The sequence below is a fragment of the Sebastes umbrosus genome, chromosome 1, assembly GCF_015220745.1.
Source record: "Sebastes umbrosus isolate fSebUmb1 chromosome 1, fSebUmb1.pri, whole genome shotgun sequence".
Taxonomy (NCBI): Eukaryota; Metazoa; Chordata; class Actinopteri; order Perciformes; family Sebastidae; genus Sebastes; species Sebastes umbrosus.
Genome location: NC_051269.1, coordinates 36396998 through 36420637, shown reverse-complemented (window position 1 = coordinate 36420637; position 23640 = coordinate 36396998). Strand labels below are relative to the sequence as shown.

At 42.1% G+C, this 23640-nt stretch overlaps 1 protein-coding gene across 1 annotated transcript; it reads right to left on the bottom strand.

The window, feature by feature from the left end:
• Window positions 1–4438: 4438 nt before the first annotated feature.
• LOC119491395 (G-protein coupled receptor 22-like) lies at window positions 4439–23491 on the bottom strand. Its single transcript, XM_037775422.1, has 2 exons — window positions 23358–23491; window positions 4439–6726 (listed from the first exon to the last, which is right to left on the bottom strand). The coding sequence occupies exon 2, from the start codon at window positions 6613–6615 to the stop codon at window positions 5077–5079; it is 1539 nt and encodes a 512-aa protein (XP_037631350.1). The 5' UTR covers window positions 6616–6726; window positions 23358–23491; the 3' UTR covers window positions 4439–5076.
• Window positions 23492–23640: the final 149 nt, after the last annotated feature.

Here is a 23640-nt window from a genome sequence, read left to right as displayed (position 1 = left end):
GAATAATCATGTGAGCTGTATGGACAGTGGTGAACATTGTCCTCATGCTGTTTCCCTCACAGCAGGATTCCCTTCAAGTCCTCGTGAGGGAAAGTCCAGTTGTCACAACTACACCCCAGGCCTTTTTTAGCTATTTGTATTGTATACTGTGAAGTAGATCTTTCAGTAGGGGAGAGCGGGGTCGGTTGAAACACTTTTGTATTGACACCAAATAACCTTCCATTCCTCACAGATTACCTCAATGGGACTCTATGTAAGAATCAGAAATTGCTTGTTAACAGCGACACCTGTGGCCGTTAAATCAACGAAAGTCAGCGTCCTGTTGCTCGCGCTCGTGCTCGCTCTACATAGACATGAACGAGCATCGTCAAATCAGTGAGGCGACACACGTCAGCTAAAACCACAATATCATTCTATTTCAGCTGCTTGGCAGTAATGTTAGCCGACCAGACGAAGGTCTCTCCATGAATCAATGCTGATCCTAGTGTTGACTTTTCCTGCCTCAGCCTCCCGACCGCGGCCGGAGGGAGACATTGGAGGTTTGGTAAACCTCTGTTGGTCTGGAGGAGCTGCAGCATTTATTTCTGCACAAACGTCCACTGTACATCCACTAAATATTCTCAGAGCTAAACTAACTCTCCTGCAGTGTGTAGTGTGCACGCATGCACGTGAGAGTGAAGCGAAAGAGCAAGTGAGAACGAATGCGGTGTGTGAGTGAAGGCAGGCAGGCAGGCAGAGGAGCAGAGTACAGCAGAGACTGCGGCCCTGGAGACCAAAGCTAAAGCTACGGTCTCCCCCGCGTCCTCCGACCGCGGCCAACACTGTTTTGCAAGACGGGCTTCACTAGATATAACTTTGAGGTTTTGGTGCTTCCGTGTAGTTTGTGTTGGAGTCTTGTCTGAACAGCGTAGCCACACGTGAGAGCGCATGGGACACCGACCCGCAATGATTTACACTTGTAAGAAGTTACAAACAGTCCCTTTAACAGCAACACAAATAAGTTCATTGCTGAACAGACACCACTCACCAAACATTCACCCATTCACACACACACATTCATACACTAACCCTGCCATGCAAGGTACCAACCTGCTCAACAGGATCTAATCTAAATGCTCATTCACACACCGATTGGCTTTACATCGCAAACGATCTACTCGTACAGTTGGAGTAGGAATTACACAACAACATTTCTAAAATCGTAGTGTATGCCCAGCTTAATTTGCATAATCTTTGCAGGTCTTAAGACCGCGGTAGAAATGCAGGCAAAAGTCCCCAGAACCTTTGGTGGAAAACCAGCTTAACTTGCTAAAAAGGCCCTGTACCAACTGACCCCGCACTCCCCTCTTTGGCATCCCACAAACTCAAAGACATGAATTCATACAGACATGAGCAGTAGGACAAAGGCAGCAAATCCAGACCTCAGTTTTTCATATTTATTGTTATAATTCAACATTGCATGGTGATACAGTCACATAAAAACAACACCATGAAGAAAACCTATAAAGATAGCATATTCTTGGTGTACATACAGTATAATATATATCTTTTTTCATGTGTTTACATTCAAGAATGCATCAATTGTGTGTTTGAGAGAGAAATCACATGGCCTCTGAAATGAGCCCCAGTGAGAGTACAGCATCAGAGCAGTGAACACACAAGCAGGTAGAACAAAGTCAACAGGAAACACGAGTCCTATTAATAATCCCAACATCTGTTGTGCTCGGCTTTATAGCTGTGACAGTTACTCTCTTGTGTTTTACTGTACACTATGGTTGAGTAGACCCATGGGACCACATTTTTTGGACAAAGCCAGCTGCAACTGTCTGAAACACTCCTCTAAATCTAGAAAAGTCAGTCTATATAATCACGTACAGACCAAGTGGCTTGTACTGGTGATTTCACAGGAAATACATTTTAATCTGGTCAGTATTTACAACATGTACATGAAAGTTATTTCAAAAGAGAACTGCGTGCTTTTAGCATGCCAAAAACTGAACCACAGGGAACGCCTTAAATCAGCGGTTCCCAACCTTTTTCCTTAACGGACCCCTTTATCTGTCATTGAGTAAACAGATGACCCCTGACTAAGGGACATATGTTATGGATATTTCATATTATATTCAATGCATAATAATAACAGTACAGAACAACTGATAAACTGTACAATTAACCCAAACAGTAAACACAGGAAGTTTGAGTAAAACGAGCGATTTGGATGAATTGTGAGCAGATTATTTCCAGTGAATATTGCATCAGAGATCCTGTTATTTTTAGGAACTTTTAATACAGTTCTGTCTGTATTATGTATATTTTTTAAATTGTTAATAATCATTCGTACATTATAGGCTTCTTTTTGGACAAATTGCGTGTTTTCATTGTTCTATCAGCTCTTTGGTTGTTTTAACTGCGTTCTTTTCTAATGCAGGACGAGGCTGTTTAGCAGAGAGGGAACGCTCTGTGAATGTAGCTTGTATTCATGTCTTCATCGTGCCCTTATCCTGTTTATATCATAGATAATAATCCAAACTTTTAAAATAACAATTTAATTTAGTTCTCTATACAGTATGAATGAAATGCTGAAATATAGGCCAATTGTATATTTTTTTAAAAAGTTGTCTTAACATCCCCAAAAAAATCAAGAAGGCCTATCGAGCCCCCGTGAAGCTTTGGCGACCCCTAGTAGGGGCCGGGACCCCCAGGTTGGGAACCAGCGCCTTAAATACAATGCAACCCAGAACAAAAGACCTGCAATGAATACTTTTTTTCTTCAGGCTGTATGTATTCAGCTTTTGTTGAGAATGTGACAGAGAAGTGTTGATTGATCTGAACGGTTGTTTTTGAGATTGTTGTATTTTGGCGATGTACTGGACTGCATTATATTGAATTGTTATCCTGTTATTTTGTCCGTCTCTGTCTATTTTACAGTGTCATCCCAACTAGCTTCTTCAGTACAGCCAGCACACTAATATTTCTGTCAACATTTAATAAATCATAACATAGATTCTTTTTTTTTTACTATTTAAAAGGTACAGTGTGTAGGATTTAGTGACATCTAGTAGTGTAGTTGCAGACCAACTGAGTACCCCTCCGCTCACTCCTCCCTTTCCAAGACTGCGGTAACGTGAGCCGCCGAGTTCAAAACCGTGGTAACGTCAATCGCCTCGGTCAGAGGTCATACTTAAGTACCAGACACACCAAGCTGACGGTCAGCCGTCGGACAGGTTGTGTCCGTCGGTGAGCGTCTGTTGCCCTAGTTTTTGCTGTGTGTTCCACACCCCAGCACTCGTACGGCGCTTCGCACAAGAAGAGAAATGGAAGTGAGGAAAGCCAACGAGTAAAGTCAATACACGGATATTTTCACAACGACATGGTCATCTGGACAGAAGCTAAGTGGTGAGTGAGAGTGGTGTGAAAATGGTCAGCAAACACAACGGCTCGTGTATAGTATATATAGTACTATATATAGTATAGTCAATTTTTATTTGTATAGCCCAATATCATAAATCACAAATTTGCCTCAGGGGGCTTTACAGTCTGTACAGGATACGACACCCTCTGTCCTTTACAGTGCGACCCTCTCATCGGATAAGGAAAACCTCATCCATAAAAAAACCTTTTAACAGGGAAAAAAAGGGAAGAAACCTCAGGAAGAGCAACAAAGGGGGGATCCCTCTTCCAGGACGGACAGACGTGCAATAGATGTCGTGTGAACAGAATTAACAATATAATAAAAAATACAACATACACAGGTAGGTTTCCCTGTTTGAATGACGAATACAGACTACAGCTGCCTTCTGGTGTGGAGAGTTATTTCATCGCACGCAGGCGCAGGATGTACGTGGTATTGACTGTAGGGTGTAGTCTTTGCGGTGTGTTCGAGTGCAACTTTTTGTTCAAGACACAGGTGGCCTTCGTTGCCGCAAGTTCTCTGATGTCGGTTTGGTGTGTCTGGGCCTTTACCATAATGACGCTATTTTAACGGAAGTCAGATGGCATTTGGTGGTAGCATGGTTTTACACTCTGTGACTGACAGTATTGCAGTTTCACAAGCGTGTCGGAGAACTACGGTGGCCTTCAGGTAACGTAAAAACGCAAAAGGTTCTCACCAGAGCCAGTGTTTGGTTTTTGGAAGCTAACGAAAGCTAAACGAAAACACAGCGATTAGTTTCAAGTGATTATAGATCCCCTGAAATGTTACACACTGTTCCTTTAAAGGAACTAGATAGACATTTTGGGAAAGATGCTTATTTGCTTTCTTTGCTCAGAGTTACAGTAGATGAGAAGTTTCATATCAATCCAATGAGCCTATTTCCCCAAATGTCAGACTATGACTTTCTCCAAGCAGAATATGCAAAACATCAATAAGACTTTCCACCATTTGATACAAATTTGGGATGAAAAAAGAGTTGCATTTATATGACAGAGCATTGCACGATGTAAACACTGTAACATTGAGCGTTTAATAACTACTTACACTAAAGCAAAACTGCATTTAATATTTCACACTAGCCTAACACCTCATATCATCACTGTGTCTTGCTCGTAAATATCCAACATGCTCCCCTTTTAGTTCAGAGTACACATCAGAGCTAAGACGGAGACAATATTAAATACATTCAAAGAGTATTTATTTGTTCGAAGTTAATCAACATGTTTTTTGTTAAAGCTGCCTTGGAGCATTTGAGTGGGCGGCAGATCAGATCATCTGCTGGCTAAACACATTCTTTGGAGCGGTTAGGTAAGCACCACTATGAGAACGCTCTATCATACAACTCCATATGTAAACAGACTTCACTATAAACTATATACACCTGTATGTGTATGTTTTCTGTGTGCACCACAGTGACGACTGCTCTCCCTGCTGCCTGAGGTGAACGTTAGCTGTGTGTTTAGCATCAGCTCGGCGCTGCTGCTGCTGCTGGTGGTGGTTACATTAAAACATCTCCCAGAGGTGGAAATGTGTTTTTCACATTTCTTACACTGGCTTCACGCACCAGTGAGTTTCATAATGGGACACACCTGTGACTCTATTCTGGTTTTTAATTACACTAGCCCGGCCCATGTGTGCCAGTCTCACAGGACCTCTGCCAGACAGCGGTCAGTACCTTCGCTCGCTTCCAGCCGCACCTGCCGGCTGGTTTTCCTGTTCTCCACCCAGGAGTTGTGTATGACGGTGCCCCCCGGTGACGGGTCCACCTGGAGCAGGGACACCACCCTCTTCTTCACCTTGGCACGGAGGGCGCGGCGCAGCTTCTGCCGGGTGAAAGCGTAGAGCAGAGGGTGGGAGACGGTGGTGCCGTAGGCCAGGGCTAAGAACCAGAGGCGTAGGCTGACCAGGGCGTCGCTGGGGCCGACGCCCAGGATGAGCACGTTGGTCACAGAGAGCGGAGCCCAGCAGCCCAGGAAGGTGGTGATGATGATGAGGGACATCCTGAACACCCGTCTCTGGCGCTCTCGCCGATCCCTGTGTCGCCGCACTGCCCGCCTCAGGGCGATGATGGCCGACACGGAGGCCTGGACGCCCAAGGTGGCGGGCATGGCGGTCGCAGTGCCTGTGTCGGCGGTGACGAGTGGGGCGGAGGACAGGGCAGGCGGGGAGGTAGCTGTGGGGGTTGGGGAAGTGATGAGTGGAGGGTGGCTGAGCCGTTTGGTGCCATCTGTGGTGCACTGCTCCCCTCCTACCTCCCCGCCGTCAGTCATTCTGAGCCCCGCCTTCTTCTTTTTCTGTCTCTTGTGGGGCACGCTGCAGGACGGGCCCCTGAACCGCTGGCCCTTCTTCATGTGGGAGCCGATGCGGATGTTTAAAGCCCTCAGTATCCTGGAGTAGGTGAACAGCATGACTGCCACTGTGGCGAAGAAGATGGGTACCTGCAGGATAAGATGGTAATACATCCCCAGGCCCATTTGGAAGCCCTGCCCGCCAATGCACAGCACTGTCTGGTTACGCCACGCTGGCACCACCGTGGCGCCGACGCCATTTGAGGACAATGACAAGGGCGTCACCTGACCATTCTCCTCGGGTCCCTCTCCACTGGACCACTGCACCTCCAAGAACGGGATAAAAAACACAGCTACCGAGGTGACCCAAACGGCGGCCAGGAGCAGCGTTGCTCTACGCGTGGTCAGCAGCCGGTTGGCCGGCCGCACCGAGATGTCATATCGGTCCAAGCTGATGACCAGGATGTTGATAGCCGTGGATATGCTGGCGAAGGTGACGCAGGCCTCGTGGAAGCAGCAGAGCAGGGCGAGGTTCGGTCCCGGAGGGAGCAGCACAACCACCAGAGTGAGGGGCAGACACAGGACGCACACCGCCACGTCCAGCACGTGCAGATTCACAGTCACCATGTTGCTCACCGAGTCCACTAAGTTGGACTGGGAGCAGTAGAGCACCAGCACCGTCAGGTTGCTGCTGAAACCCAACACCAGCTCCAGCATGAGGAAGGAGGTGAGCGACACCTGGAAGCCCAGCGAGTACGGCGTGTACCAGGACGCCGGGCCGCTTGGCGAGCCCTCTCCTCCCTGCTCCTCAAGGACTCCCATTCCCTCCAAGCCGGCCACCGTCCCAGCCCAGTCAGTGGCGGCTGGGCCTGAGGTGTAGCTGTCAGTCTCCATGGCGACCTCTCAGCCCTCATATATTGCATCTGTCACGCCGTTGATGAGCTCCCATGATGCACCAGGCTGAGCCTCCATGATGCGGGGATGAATAACAGCTTGGTGACAGCGCTGGGGAGAGAGGAACACAAACCAGACAGATGAGAAATGAACTGAGGAGGAGAAAATCAAAACACATTTTCTCTCTCATCGTGTCAGACATCTCAACATCACTGTGGATAGAAAGTCATCATAACAGAGATCAGAACGACCAGAAAGAAAATCACTTTGTGTACTTTCTATCTATCTATAGTATCTATCTATAGTATCTATCCATAGTATCTATCTATAGTGTCTATCTATCTATAGTATCTATAGTATCTATCTATCTATTATCTATCTACCTACCTATCTATCTATAGATCTATCTATCTATCTATCAAAGGTATCTATCTATCTATCTATAGATCTATCTATCTATCTATCTATCTATCTATCTACCTATAGATCTATCTATCTATCTATGGTATCTATCTATCTATCTATAGATCTATCTATCTATCTATCTACCTATCTATCTATAGATCTATCTATCTAGTATCTATCTATCTATCTATCTATCTACCTATCTATCTATAGATCTATCTATCTAGTATCTATCTATCTATCTAAGGTATCTATCTATCTATCTATAGATCTATCTATTGTATCTATCTATCTATCTATAGATCTATCTATTGTATCTATCTATCTATCTATAGATCTATCTATCTAGTATCTATCTATCTATCTATCTATCTATCTATCTATTTATCTATCTATCTATCCATCCAGCTACTGTTCCTACAGTGTACCTACCTACCTATCTACAGTATCTACCTACCTAATGTACCTACCTACCTACCAACCATTCTACCTACCTACCTACTGTACCTACCCATCTACCTACCTACCGATCGTTATAAATATGCATATACTGTATACAGGTGGTTCTGCATTATGCATCGATCAAGCCTTCAACCTGTCTCCCATCAGAGTCTCTGATTACCATCTCGGCTCAGCCACAGCCCGAGACCTGCTCACAAGCTGTCAGCAGCGACACAATGGCCGTCACCTGTAGCTCAGGAGAAAGATCAGTCATCAGACCAATCAAACTGCCCTCTCAGTGGATCAGTCAAAACAACACATTCAGCAACTGGTTGATATGATCTGTAGTCTGCCAGCTGCGGCAGACCACATGATTTATTTAAAATACCTCCACTGCCAAAGGAGTATTAGATGCTGGAGGCAAAAAGACTGACGACCACTTAAGTTAATTCATTTTAGTATCAGCGTCACATCTGATCTGAAGAGTTAATTCACTAAAATGATCCAATCCATTGTTTTGAATTCAGGTTGTGGGCTTAGGGGTGGTGCCTTTGATCCTTTTCTTCAGTAACATTATAAAACGGCATCACATGGAGGACAAAAAAAACGATTTACAAGTACCGCCTACACTTCAATATCTGGATCTGAACAGTCAAGTCAGGACTAGCGTGTTATCTGCTGTTATTCAGCACTGCAGCTCGCAGGTCATTGATGACTTTTGTTCTAGCTGTTAGAAAGAGCCTGCTGGTGCTGGTATACGCACACAGACAGCATCTGACTGTTGTATTGACAACCACAAGATTAAAACGCAGAGTGCAGTTGATTAGAGAGAGGCCACTGATTGCACCTGCGGGAAATCAATTGAATGATACAAATCACAGCTTCCTTTCCCCTAAAACCATCAAGAGGTGAAAATCACAGCAGTAAAACATCAGTTTACAGTAAAACATGTGTTGACGACCCGACAACACAACACAACGGATCAACTCTCAACTGTTGGCAACAAGACGTTTCGGATGAGCGACGCACTCCTTTTTTTTCCCTCCCAGTTTCTGTTGCCACGGCAACCACGCTACAAGAGTCTAGATTAATGAGGGCACAGGTGCCATATACTATTGAAGTGTGTGACACTGAGCTCTTTGGTGACGCCATGTTGGTGACAGAGAGAGACGGGAGAGTAGTGGAGTTAAAACAGCTTCACAGCAGAGAGCTTGAGAACATGTTACGTTCCCGACCACGGGAAAAGATAAAAGAGACGAAAACAAAATTCACATATACTGACGCGCTCGTCTGCTCGTCTGTTGACTTGCATGTGTTTCTGTTCTCCCTAGGCATTGTGAACAGCAGAAGGGAGGAAATGGAAGTCCCATAAGACCAACAGCAATATATAATATATAAGCAAATTATAGACTTTATGGAAACAAGTTTCTGCAGCACTGAGAGGAAGCAGTTGGCAGATTTATGGTTACTTTTAAGAGGAGCGTGAATAGGGTACAACATTTTAACTAATATACAGTATATCACCATTAAACTTCCCCAGTTGATTACTTACATTATGACAATTATTTTTTTGTATTACAAGTTTTCTGAAATGTTCTGTTTAAATATGCAAATGATGCTTATTCAATTTATTAAATATGTGCTAATTGTTCATACATTTCCAGAACAGAAATCTGAACATTGGATAAAACAAGGTACAAAATTATTGTTTGATTTTGATGACATATTAGAGTTAAAGGTTTTTACTGAAGGAATGATTGATATCTCTTTTTATCACTCAATAAATCAGAAAATACTGTCAACAGCCATGAAAAACAATTTTTGCCATTTTTTTTAGGAATAAAATGTTATATAAATCAAGCTATGAATGATATATGAACAAACCCCTCGGTAAAAACCTTCAGAATATAGATAGGACTGAAACTGGAGAGTTTGGGGGATGTAAGTGTTACTGAAGTGGAGATTTATGGCTCAAAGTGAGGAAAACACCTAATTTTGAGAAAACAGCCTTTAAAGATATGGATCGTAAAATTCCGTACATTTTGAAGACACTGCAGGTGAATAGGGTAAAAAAATTAACTAATAGAAATCACAATGAAAGTTCCCCAGTTGAGTACTATTATTAGTTGAATACTTACATTAAGTATTTTTGTATTACAAGTAAGGCTGTCAATCGATTAAAATAGTTAATCGCGATTAATCACATATTAATCGCACATTTTTTATCTGCTCAAAATGTACCTTAAAGAGTCTTCAAGTATTTAATACTCAAATATGTTTGCTCTTTGCAAATGTATGTATATATTATTATTGGAAATCAATTAACAACACAAAACAATGACAGATATTGTCCAGAAACCCTCACAGGTACTGCATTTAGCACAAACAATATGCTCAAATCATAACATGGCAAACTGCAGCCCAACAGGCAACAACAGCTGTCAGTGTGTTAGTGTGCTGACTTGACTATGACTTGCCCCAAACTGCATGTAATTATCATAAAGTGGGCATGTCTGTAAAGGGGAGACTCGTGGGTACCCATAGAACCCATTTTCATTCACATATCTTGAGGTCAGAACTCAAGGGACCCCTTTGAAAATGGCCATGACAATTTTTCCTCGCCAAAATGTAGCGTAACTTTGGAGCGTTAATTAACCTCCTTCACGACAAGTTAGTATGACATGGTTGGTACCGATGGATTCCTTAGGTTTTCTAGTTATATGTCTTCACTCTCGCTTCAAAACTCAAACTCTAGCTTTAAAGCTTGCTACAACCTCTGAAAGATAGATTGCGTTAACACGTTATTATTGCTTTAACGTTGACAGCCCTGATTACAAGTTTTCTGAAATGTTATGTTTAAATATGCAAATGAAGCATTAATAAAATGCTAACTTTTGGTGAATTTAAGAGACACAAATAGACAAAGTGTAGTAAAATAAACACCTAAATGTGTATTTTGGATGTTTTCTTTCCGCTAATCTGAGAGAAGACATGTTGGAAGCAAAATGGCCCAAAAACTCAAAATTGACTTGTGCATGAAAAAACATGTTTTTGCCTGTCTCCCCTTAAAACTGTAAAGGATATCTCATGGGGATTTAAGGAGAAATGCTGGGGAAAGTAAGGTAAAAAAAAAAACAGCCAGAGAAGAATTGAAGGTGTGCATGAGCGCAACCCTGCAGCCACTTTGCTCGACTCCTGCTGGAGGTTTCCAGCTGGTCCGTTCGTGAGCGGACTCCCTGATTTCCACCAAAGGTTAGAGTGAAGATAAGGTGGGGGGGAAATGGAAATGTGGAGAGAAGTAGTGGATTCTTGTTTAAAAGAGGACATGCATCTCCTGGAAGCAGGACATCTGAAACGCCTGCTGGAGAGACCGATTACAGAAAATGTGAAGGAAGGAAGTATAGAAGCAGGGCGAGCCAGCAGCGCTGGTAAACAAGGTGTCCTAGGGTGCAGCGGTGGTAGCTCTTTTTTTCCACTCTAAACTCTTACATCACCATAACTGCTGCTGGTTTCCTGGTTGCCTACAGTACCCAACAGGCCGCTTCTGTCCCAAAAGACTCCTCTCATGATTGCCTGAGTGAAAAGCATGATGGCTGCACGGCCGGATCGGATGCTTAGCACATACAGGAAAAGCAATCTGGTCGTAAAAATGGCACAGCAGCTGATGGAGACCGGAGCTCTGTATGATGGTTTGGCTGTGCTGAGTTTTTTGCTCTATTTTTAGGGGTGATTTTTGTACAATATACTCTTTTGTAAGGGTATGTACCACTGCTTAATCTTTGTGAATTAAAAGGTTGAGTTGCAAAGGGGCATTCATGTGAAGTAAAAGTGTGAAAAATCAATCAATATGACCCCGCTTTGACCCAATGTGCTTCATAGAGCACTGCGCTGTTTCACACTGTTCTTCATCCACAAGATGGTTGTTAAGAAATTCTCCCTCTTTGAAAAACCTGAATCTGAGTGATCTCAGGGATGGTTCGGGTTAGGTGTTGTAAAGTGCTTTTTTTTATATATATGAATCCAGATAAAACCTTGCCAGAAAGCACCTCCACCACTCCTGATAACTAGCTGTGAGAGTCAGTAGCTTCCTAATTATGTCGCCCGCGAGAGGAAGACGCTCACCAGGGAGTGCTCCAGGTGACGGTGTGTGTGTGAACATCTCCCACCTGTGCAGGAGGCTATAATCTCACTTTGACCTGAACATACTGAGAACCAGGAAAAGGTCACATCCGGGAGATTGCATTTAATCAGTGGCCGCCCTGTCTCCGCAACACCTTCTACATTTACACCCTGACAATGTAATGAGGTCGAATGTGAGACCGATGACACATTTTCATAGAATATCAGGAGATGATGTCAAGAGGCAAGAGGTCGTGTGATTTTTCTGAACGTGTTAACACTGGAATTGGAATTTTCCAGTTTGAATCCGTAACTCAAGAGTCTCCTGAGAGAGAGAGAACACTTGCCAAGAGTTAGATGATAATATTGGCACCACTCTCATGTCTGTATGGTAGACATGAGAGTGTCGCGATTCCCTGCGTAGAAGTGGCAGCTCTGGAGATGAAAAAGATAAATTCACTTCTTCGTAAACGCCCCTCAGCAAATATATATATATTTTTTAATTTGGTCCACTTTAATTTGTGCACTGTGAAACCGAACCAGACTAAATAGAAAACAAACCATATCAATAGATATCACTGGATCAATTTCACTCTGATTCGGATTAACCAAACAGAACGGAAAAAATCATTTCGCCCCATCTGAAACACCTGAAACGCATGAACACGCCTCCCGGCCGCAGAAAAATGTAATTATTGCAGCGAGCCCCACTTCGCTGCTGCCTGGTGTGGACGTACATTATCGATGAGGAGTTGCCCCGAGCGATTACGATGCAGCCCGTTCGGCGTTCTCCCTCAATAGGCCTTTTTCACACAGCTATTTTGACATGTCATATCAGGGTAAACACAGGTGTAATTGATTAAATAAATGATGGTCTCGTTCTATTTAGTGTGTCACAGCCATTCCAGTGAGCCAGCATGCACAATACCAGAGCCCTGGCTCACCTAAATGGATCAGGGCCGCAATTAATGTTATTAATTACACCTGTGTTTACCCTGCAATGACCAGAAGGTAAACTGATAAAAAAGCTATCTAAAAAAGCCATGTGTACCTTTCACACATTTTGTTGTTTGATAATGAACTGATGATATTCTTGGTCTTATCTGGCTACAGTTGATACCTGATACTTTCAATGCAAAATGCAGAAATGTACACATTACCATGTGCAATATGTAAACATATTCATTTTATTCTGCACAGCGCTTGACATCACATCGGGGTCTTAATCCCTAATCCTTTGTTTTTCATTCAGTTGGGAGGAGAGTCTCTGTCTTTTGTTTGGTCTCATTTCATCTCCATTTATATGTAAAGACGTACAACGTTTAATATGTTAATTTGTATGCAAAACTGTTTATGAATGCTTGTTTTGTTGCTTTGTGATTTTGTTTAATGTCAACGTTCTTCAGGATAATCAAGTTGAACAAACTTTACAGCGATTAAGAAGCTGAATAGACATCAGGTTTTGCTAACAAACTTAAAAATAAATAACGTCCAGGGCTGCAACTAGCGATTATTTTAATCGTCGATTAATCTGCCGATTATTTTCTTGATTAATTGATTAGTTGTTTGGTTTATAAAATGGCAGAAAATGGTGAAAAATGTCGGTGAATGTTTCCCAAAGCCCAAGAAGACGTCCTTAAATGTCTTGTTTTGTGCACAACTCCAAAGATACTCAGTTTACTGTCAAAGATGAGTAAAGAAACCAGAAAATATAGACTGTTTTTCTTAAAAAATTACTCAAACCGATTAATTGATTATCAAAATAGTTGCCGATTAATTTAATAGTTGACAACTAATCAATTAATCGTTACAGCTCTAATAATATCTTTCTGTGTTATTGTTTTACACCAAAGTTCAACAAAGAAATCCTAAACCCTAAACAGTCAGACTTGAATGTTTAAACTATTTAGAAGTGCAGATTGTAGAAAGTAATTCTTGGAAATGTAAGAAATCAATGCAAGTTGAGGAAAAATTAAATAAAAACTTAAATTACAACACAACAGAGACTGATCTGATAATATAATGGATATTTTTTTACTTTAACATCAAAGCCTCAGCAGTAATTCACAAACTGGTACAGCACATCCAGGATACTTTCTACACAGATCTAAGCGACGCCCTACAACGTTTTCTCCTTCGGCGTAGGAAGCCAGACAATATGTGACAAGAGACTGTATAACATGTATAATTGAACAGCTACAGTCACATCGGCGTTCCCCAGGAGGAGCAGCATAAAGATTAAAAGATAATCTTGCTATTCCTGTGAGACAAGCTGATGTAACAGGTTGTCAAAATGATATATAGTGAGAAGAAGACAGGAGTGGAGAAGAAAGGTACACCGATCGTTATGGGGCATACATATTTAATGTAGGATTTCTATGAGAATACTGTGGAAAATAATATTTTTATCAACCACACGAAAAGAAATGAGCAAATTAAATCATGCAACAAGTGTTTGATATGTTACACTTTATCTCTCAGTGGCAACCAAAGCAGAACAACTGACACTAACACTGTAGCCGATGATAACTGTAATTTAAAAAGACTTTTAAAATGTATTATGTTGGGAACGTAAAAATGATTAACAGTCATGCTTACAGCTCTGTGAGACTGAACTAAGGCACATGGTGCTTTAAGCTACATGCTAAACAGGTATGGTGTTTTATCTGGGTCACCATCTTATAGGTTACGTTCACACTGCAGGCAAAAGTGGCACACATCTGATTTTTTTTTTTGCACATAATATGTGACTCAGATCATTTATTCATAAAAATGTAAACAGCACAAATCACAAGGGATCTGATCTTTTCAATTCTGATTTGGGACACTTTCACATATGGTCCTAAACCAGTTACAGGTCAGATTTTTATGCAACGCAACGTCAGTCAGAACGGTCATATCGGAGTTCATGCAACTTCTATGTCACTCTAGATCGACATTCGTCCGCACGGCCAAAGTGACGTCACACCATCAGACACGGCCCTTTGCCGGGGTTCCATGCGGCAGGTTTTCACCTGTCCACCCAAATTTTTTCTAACAACGCGGACGCGGATGGGCGGCAAAAATAGAGAACTTTGAGAATGTCTGTTTGCCGCGAGAAGAAACCCACGCGGAGTATAAAAGATCCAAACATTTCCTCGTCATGGTTCCACGTCAGCTCCTGTCATTGTGGAAAGCACAACCAAAGCTTTACACTGTGGTATTGCTACTTTAATTAAGTAAAACACCTGAGTACTTCTTTCACCCCTGAACCTATATGTCATTAAGCTATCGACATATTTATCAACCAGCATATCCACACATTTCTCTTCACATAACACATGGGTGTTCACATGAACTCTATAAGCATCGCAGGATAGCAGTAAATCAGTTTTTCCTCATTAAGATGTAAAGTTATGCAGCAAGGTGCCTGAAAATCTAATCACACCGTCAACTCAACCGAGGGAAGCTGAGGGGAATAGTATGAAGTTTCTGTCATGTACTGTTGTTGAGAGAGTTAGACGACACGGCGGCGGTAGGACAGAACAGAGGGAATGATCAGGGTGGGCATTGATGATGATCATATCTTATTCTGATGTACATGTAATTACATTGTAATCCCATTACAGATAATTTCAGGTGTTTATTTTTACTACTACTTTTACTACAATTACTACAATAGAATAGTTAAAAAAGGAGTCTGATCATTTCTTTGGTGCCAAAGAGGCAGCTTCAGTTATTTGCCCTGACGTTGTGTAGTAGAACATTTTGTCTACTGTTTGATCTCCGCAAAGCTTTGAGCAGAGCGTTGATTTTAACAAGACATTACTTAGGACAAAGCAGTGCACAAGAATAGAAAGTAGGGCTGCACAATTAATAGAAATTTTAGCGAAATCACAATATGGCCTATTGCAATTTTCAGATCGCAGGATGTGCAATATTTGTTAAAAGGTGAAAGGTGCGTGAAAATACCATTTTAAATTAAATATTGTCGTGCTGCGGAGATGTCCTGGCCTATACTTCATATTCTACAGACTTAAAGGGCGGGTCCATCTGGGCTCTTTCCCATTTTTTTCAAATGGAAATGCCCACTCAGCTATTAGCAAAAAACAGTGACGTAGGTTACCAAAGTAAGCTAATCAATAAGGTTATGAATAATGTGAACGCTAGCACTAGCCGAGTCAAAGTTAGATGTGCAAAGTTTGGGAATAACTGAAAGGCTTAGTTTGGATATTTTGAAGAAGGGTTGTATGTATACTCTCGTGTTCTACAACTGTTTACTGTTTCTGTGAATGTAGTCTTGTGGCTTGAAATGAGTGATATATCGGCTTCAGTTCCCCGTTGGAAAGGGCCGTCTGACGGTGAAGTAAAGCGGCTGCGGACGGGAGCAGCAGAAAAACATATTTTAGCCACCTAAAAAAAACAATATCATCTTAAGTGTACGCTATATTCAGAATATTTTCACCGCTTTACCTCGCCGTCAGACAGCCCTTTCCGACGGGGAATTGAAGCTGTTATATCGCTGTCTTCAAAGCTAACAGACCAAACTCCATTCACAGAAACAGTCATTTTACCTCTCAGAACACGGGAGTTTCTGGTCTACCGCTGCATCGATTCGTTAAGTTTGTTTGCGTTTTTGTGCGACTTTTGGATCTGAACTAACGTGGCGTCCGCAGCAGTATATTGCTTAGTTTCCGTACCTGTACACCTGTCTGCTTCTCCAAACTGGGAGTGTGCCATCTAAGTTACTGCATAGGTAAGGATATATGTACTGCATATGAATGGATAAGGATATATGTATATATATATGTAGAATGTCATCATGCAGAAACCTACGTCAGGTCCCGTGGGAAAGCGATTTTAGAAGGACTTGGGGAAAATAGCATTTTGACGCTAAAACATATGCACTTTGACCAAAATTTGAATGTTCGAATATGAATACATAAGGAACAAAACTAGGAAGCTACAGAATGATACAAAAACCTAGAAAAAAAATAAAATAATGGACTGCCCTTTAAGAAAACATCTTACCATATTTATTTGAATATGTATTTCAATGAAAATGAGAATAATCATGTAAAATGATCATTCCATCTAATAATCACAATATCAGTCAAAATAACTGCAATTAGATATTTTTTCAAAATAGTTCAGCCCTCATAGAAAGGACAGCATTCAAGCCTGAGAGTCGGCAGTGTGAGGGGGGAGAGTAGCGAAAAAACAGAAAGCCTGGAGCTAACATGAGGACACACAACATAAACTCTCTTTATATGCAATAAACACACGCCAGCATGTTTCTGTGTGTGTGCACACAAGTGTAAAAGAGACTCCCTATTGAGACGTCAAGCTGTTATCTGAGCACTATCTCCAGTCGCCACGTCATGAGGGAGACAAAAGGTCGAGTCAGAGCAAAACAGTTGCAGGCCACTGCTCATCCTCAGCACAGTTGGGCTGGGAGAGCAGCAACACACACACACAGAGTTGTACAACCGGACACCTGCTGAGTCTAAGTGGTCTTGTAGCTGTAGATGAATACAGAGAGGCCGAAAGTCTCATCTGGAGCAGCCCTGTAGTGTATTAGGGGATTATTTTTTTCTGCCAGCAGATGAAATGTAAAACAAATATGAATTGAATGACTTCCAGCTGGTTGCCTGCCTTTAACACGCCAACTCTTTGAGGCATGACTCCGACCTTCATCTGTGAGGACGAATACCACCGTGACATTTTTATATACCATATACATTTCAAGATTAGTGTAAAGGGTAATGCACATTCTATATGCAAATAAATAGTTTTATACTGCCAATACGGACACATATAAACAGGACTGCACATTCCTGATTTGTGAAGCACTGCTGGGACGGTGACGACATATCACACTGTAGAGATTTAAGATGGTCATTTGACAGAACAATCCCAACTCAAGGGCCACTTACAAGCCTTTTCTGGCACTTTAAACCGCATGGTCTTCATCAGCGGATGGCTCAGTTGTCATGGAGAAGCATCTGTTGACATGAAGAGCAAGTGATATGTTTGAAAGCTCCAGAAAAAACTAATAAGTGGACCTTGAGTCGAGATTGCTTTGTCAAATACTATATCCAAGGTCAAGAAATAACTTTGATGCTTATCTATGAGGATGAATGTGTGAACATAGTTGTATGATATCATAGTTCAACGCATCCTCATACAACGGTTCGTATGATATCTTAAGAAAAGTTATTCCTAATTTTTCACGCGTTTTCCTTCGGATTTCCAGCAACACGTGTCCATTTTCGCTGATTACATACACAGTCTTTTCAAAGTAAACTTCTGTCTTCACAGGAAACAACTTGGTTAGGTTTAGGCAACAAAACTACTTAGTTAGGTTTAGGAAAAGATCACGGTTTGGGTTAAAAAACTACGGCGGTGGCGTACCTAAAATACGGAAGTTACGTGACAAATAAATCAACGTTGACTTCTGGTTTCACGCGGGACCCGATCACCGGTCTCCTGGGCGAAAGTCTGATGTTTCGTTGACTCCCCCATCCACTCCGACCTCCTCCCTATATGGCGTTAGTCGCTCTTTATACTTCCTGGTTCACGATTACGTGGATTACATACAAATTGATTTTGTGGGCTATATAAGAATTACAGTGCATAATATTTATAGCAGGTATAGCTACAAACGGTATATGGAAACAGCATACATAGTTTGTGGTATTGGATGGCTTTGTAGTGCAAAAAGCAAGTGTATTGTATAGCAACAGACATTACAGCCTTCAAAAAGGTTAAATCAACTCCTCTCTGGCTGAAAACTGAAGATTTTAAGCATCAGGTTGTATTTTTCCATGGCTGTTTTATTATTGCATTACATTGTAGAGGTGTTGAGTTGTTGATCAATCCTGAAGTGTTTATTAGAGGCTTATCACACTGTGATATGTGGGGCGTTTTCTTTTTCTAGCGGCTTCTAACTTAATTGAAATTCAGGCAGTTGTTAAAGTAACATGGACGAAAAGTCTAGTGGGAATCGGTGCTAATGCAAAGGAAGCGAGATGGCTCACTCTTTTGCTAATTCCATCATAAGCTCCAGGAAAAAAGATGTGTTTCATTATTTTTTTACCACTTGTCCAATTGGGCAAGTGAGATTTACTAGATTTAATAGCCTGACGTGGTATTTGACTTGCCCTGGGCAAGCGGGCAAGCCTTATTACTGCTGTATGTCTCATGATCTACACAAACAAACACACACATATACTGCGCCCCCACAGTACTGCTGTGTCAACACAGCAAGGGCACACGAGCAGGGTCGGGGGTCATCTCCACTCTGATTGGTTTATTGACCCCGTGTCCAGGGTGTTTACAGCCCTTAATTGTGGCTGTTGTTAAAGCTGCATCCATACTTTCCTTGCAGAAATCCAATTATCATTTTGGTCCAAGTCATAAATAGTTTTGGCTCATTTCATAACGGGGCTGAGGAGCAGCTGGAGAAATCGAGCGGGACGGCATGAAATATGGAGAAATACTGAGAGCGCTTTAAGGGGAAATATGAGGGAGGAGTAAAATCAAGCAAAAAAAAACTCTTCAGGAGACTCATCTTTAATTTATGCATCTCTTTAAATGACCGCTGAGGAGATATCTGAGCGATAACTTGCACACACATACGGGGAGTGCACCTATCGCCATGCCGGTCAAAATTCACTACAAATCCATTATTCAGACATACAGGGTTTGAGCAAAGCATCCAGACTCTCACTGAGGACCTTTGTGTTGTCCTGTTGCCTGAATTATTTATTGCTGAGCTGAAATATGGACCTGAAATAGCCCGCCAGAAGCAGCGAGAAATAGAGACAAGAGACAAGGTGTCTTGCAACTGACAGATGCTTAACAGAAAGGCCACTTGATGAAAAACGATGAGGTCACTTAACTGCAGAAGGAGGCAATTAGAAGACAATTTATCCATTTGTGTGAGCTGGCGACAGCGAGATAGAGAGAGGATGATGATGATGTATTGACACACACACACATGCAGATACACTTCCTGTCTTCATGTTCACAATCAAAGCCGTCCACAGCACAACACGGGGACGGCGTGGCGGAGACATAGCTCAGACCGTAAACGCTTTCATCAAGACTGTTTCTCTTTTGCTTTCTTCCACCTCCACACTGTTGCAACCGACCCCTCCCTTCTCCGTTACCTCTCATCTCGCCCGCCTGCTGTGTCTCACTGCGTTTAGTTTCACTTTTACAGTCTCCATTTGTTCCTCTGCGCATCTTTCTTTTTTAGTTGTTTTGTTCTTTGACATGAAACACGGTTGCTTGTGACAAACAGCTGAGAGAGAGAAACCACGTGATGCAGCACGCGGATCGTATGAGAGTATAAATCTGAGTTATTTGACTGTGCGAGGGCAGATTGCAGTTCTGAGATGTTGAGCAGCATATTGTCCCATCTGTCATAATGGATGCTGTTCGCTCTACTGGCCTGTCTAACCCCGAGCACTTTACCAAACACAACTTCAGCAGCATTAACACTGAAATAGTGTAACAATAACTTTCATTACCAATTTAATAATTTTCTTGATTAATCATGTGGTCTAAAAAATGTCACAAAATGCCAAAGTGATGACTATAAACAACACAGTCTCACGGCAGGACTTTCAACAACTAATTTTTCATGCTTTTTCCTACGAATGTCCAGCAACACGCGACGCACATGTCAATTTCAGCTCTGGTCTTTTTAAAATAAAACTACTTACTTAGGTTTAGGAATAGATCAACTTGGTTAGGTTTAGGAAAACATCGTGGTTTGGGTTAAAAAAAACACTGGAAGTGCTGTAACTTAAAGGCAGGGTTGACGATGTTATCCAGTTTACACTATTCGTTATATTGGTTGAAATGGTCTTTACACCCTGGCAGCGATCCATTACTTATGAGCTCTGAAAAAGAGCCGTCATCTGTAGCTGCTGTAATCCTGTAAATACGTCTACCAATCACTACCTCGCGGTCCGCTTGAAAAGAACCACTCAGATGCCTCCCTGCCTCCCTGCTCGTACTTGTGTCTGTAGATTTCTTCTAAATTCACCAAGTTAGTATTAGATAATGCCTCATTTGCATATTTAAAAACATACACTTTCAGAAAACTTGTAATACAGAAATAAGTGTCTTCATGTAAGTAATCAACTGGAGATGTTTCATGGTGATAGTTACATCTTGTATCCTCTTCACCTGCTGGGTCCTTAATGGTAAAACAACTGAATAGATGTTTAATAGACTAAAGTCAAATCCTCCTAAATGTTGTTTATGCTCTTCATTCTGCCCTTAAATGAATGATGAAGGCTTAACTATTTATCTAAAGTTATATTTAGGTGAATCCTCCCTGCTAAAGGAAGGAGCGATATAGTCATTATTCAGCAACTAATGGACCCTGACGGGCAGTGAGAATAGATTAGAGAGCTTTGAGGCATTTTAAAGATATTTTGAGGCATGTTTGGCCCCTGGGCTGTTGACACACACAACAAAACACCAAATGCAAAACACGCAGCATCCAAACAGACACGCAGGCTTTGATGTACAGTGTGCATGGTGAGATGTTTTGCAGCGGACTGCGGTGAGGAGGACTCCCTCAGGAGCGTGGGAGAAACACAGCCTCAGAGCTCGTAACTGTGTCAAGCACCTACTCCCACTCGCAGCCCGTGGTTTCTAATAAAACCCGGATTCCTCTGCGAAATCGATATTTCGTGGAGCTCTTGGTGCCAAACATGCAGCAGCACACTGAGTACTGCACGGGAGGAATGCATGTAGGCATCCTCGCATCAAATAAAGACAGAAAGTTGGAAGCATTACCTTAACAGTGTTTCCATTTTATACATATTTTTTTTTTACACGAATAGGTTTAATTGGATAACAAAATACGCTGCGTAAAAGTTCAACTAAAGCGAAATTTAGACGTTTTAAAGGGACTGTTTGTAACTTTTTACATGTATAAATCTACCGGGTCGGGATCCCATGCATGCTCGCATGTGGCCGGAGTCTCCTCTGCTTGCCTTCACTCACACAGCGCACATGTTCTCGCTGTCTCGCTCCACACGTGCATGCGCGCACACTCCACACTGCAGAAGAGTTAGTTTAGCTCTTGAGAATATCTAGTGAATGTACAGTGGACGTTTGTGCAGAAATAACTGCTGCAACTCCTCCAGACCAACAGAGGTTTCCCGTGTCTTGTGAAGTGACGGTGCTCCGCAGCGAGAAACGTTATCACTGGCACCCGGTCGGAGACGGTAACGTTTCTCTTCCTGCTTCAGCCCCGCTGCTCCGGGGCTGAAGCAGGAAGAGAAACGTTACTGTCTCCGACCGGGTGCCGGTGTCTCTCTCCGGCTGCAGGTCGGAGGCGATAACGTTTCTCTTCCTGCTTCAGCCTCAAAACCAACACTAGGATAAGCATTGATTCATGGAGAGAGCTTCGTCTGGTCAGCTAACATTACCGCCAAGCAGGTGAAATATAGAGTGATATTGTGGTTTTAGCTGACGTGTGTCGCCTCACTGTTTTGAGCGATGCTCGTTCATGTCTATTTAGAGCGAGCAAGCACGAGCCCGACGCTGACTTTCGTTGACTTAACGGCCACAAGTGTCGCTGTTAACAAGCATTTCTGAAAGTTACAAATAGTCCCTTTAAACGTTTTAATGTGTATAATTTAACTACACATGCATTTCATACAAAATGATTTAATTGGCAAGTTATTGTCTGACTGGATAGGTAGTGATGGGCTACATTTAGGAGGACTTGTCATTGGTCTATTAAACAACTATTCAGTTGTTTTACCATTAAGGTGAAGAGGATACAACATTTAACTAATAGATATCACCATGAAACATCCCCAGTTAATTACTTACATTACGACAATTATTTCTGTATTACAAGTTTTCTGAAAATGTCATGTTTAAATATGCAAAAGAGGCATTATCTTATCACATATGTTAATTTACATACATTTCCAGAACAGAAATCTGAACATTGGATAAAGCCAGGTTCAAAAATCTTGTTTCATTTTGTTGACATATTAGAGTCAAAGGTTTTTTTTTACAGAGGGATATCTTTTTATCACTCCATCAATCAGAAAAGACTGTCAACCATAAAAAATATGTATTTTCACCATGTATTTAGGAATAAAATGTTCTATAAATCAGGCTATGAATGATATATGAACAAACCTCTCTGTCAAAACATTCAGAATATAGATGGGAATGAAACTGGGTAGTTTGGTGGATGTAAGTGCTACTTAAGTGGAAATTTCTGGCTCAGAGTCTGATTTGCATACATTTCCAGAACAGAAATCTGAACATTGGATAAAGCCAGGTTCAAAAATCTTGTTTCATTTTGTTGACATATTAGAGTCAAAGGTTTTTTAACAAAGGGATATCTTTTTATCACTCCATAAATCAGAAGACTGCCAACAATCCTCGCATCAAATAAACACAGAAAGTTGGATGCATTACCAAAAACAGTGTTTCCATTTTATACATATTTTTTTTTACACGAATGGGTATAATTGGATAAATAATACGCTGCGTAAAAGCTCAAATAAAGCAAAAGTTACAAGTTTAAATGTGTGAAATTGAACTACACATGCATTTCATACAAAAATGATTTAATTGGTAATTTATTGTTGTTGGACTGGAGAGGTGGTGATGGGCTACCTGCGTGCCAAGAGCTTGCCAAGCGACTGCGCAATTTTACGCACACAAAATGCCTTTAGCAGAGAGAAAAACTGAGATATTGCAGAGTGAAAAACACCTGGATTCTTTTGCAAAATCTGCGCTCTTACCTCTGGAGTCGGATCCGTCCGTGCGCTCAGAGATCCATCCTGCAGCCTGCAGCCTGCAGCGTGGTGATGGGAAGAGTCGCTGCTGTCCTGTGGAGCAGCAGAGCAGCAGAGCACATGCTCAGCAGCAGCAGCAGAAGCAGAAGCAGCAACAGCTCCACCAGGGGACACAGACAACAACAGCTCAGTGGGACAGACAGACGGACGGCTGTCCGCAGGAAGAAGCTCAGGCTGCTGGTGGATCCACAGACCAACCTGCTGCCAGGATGACTCCAACTCACTGGAG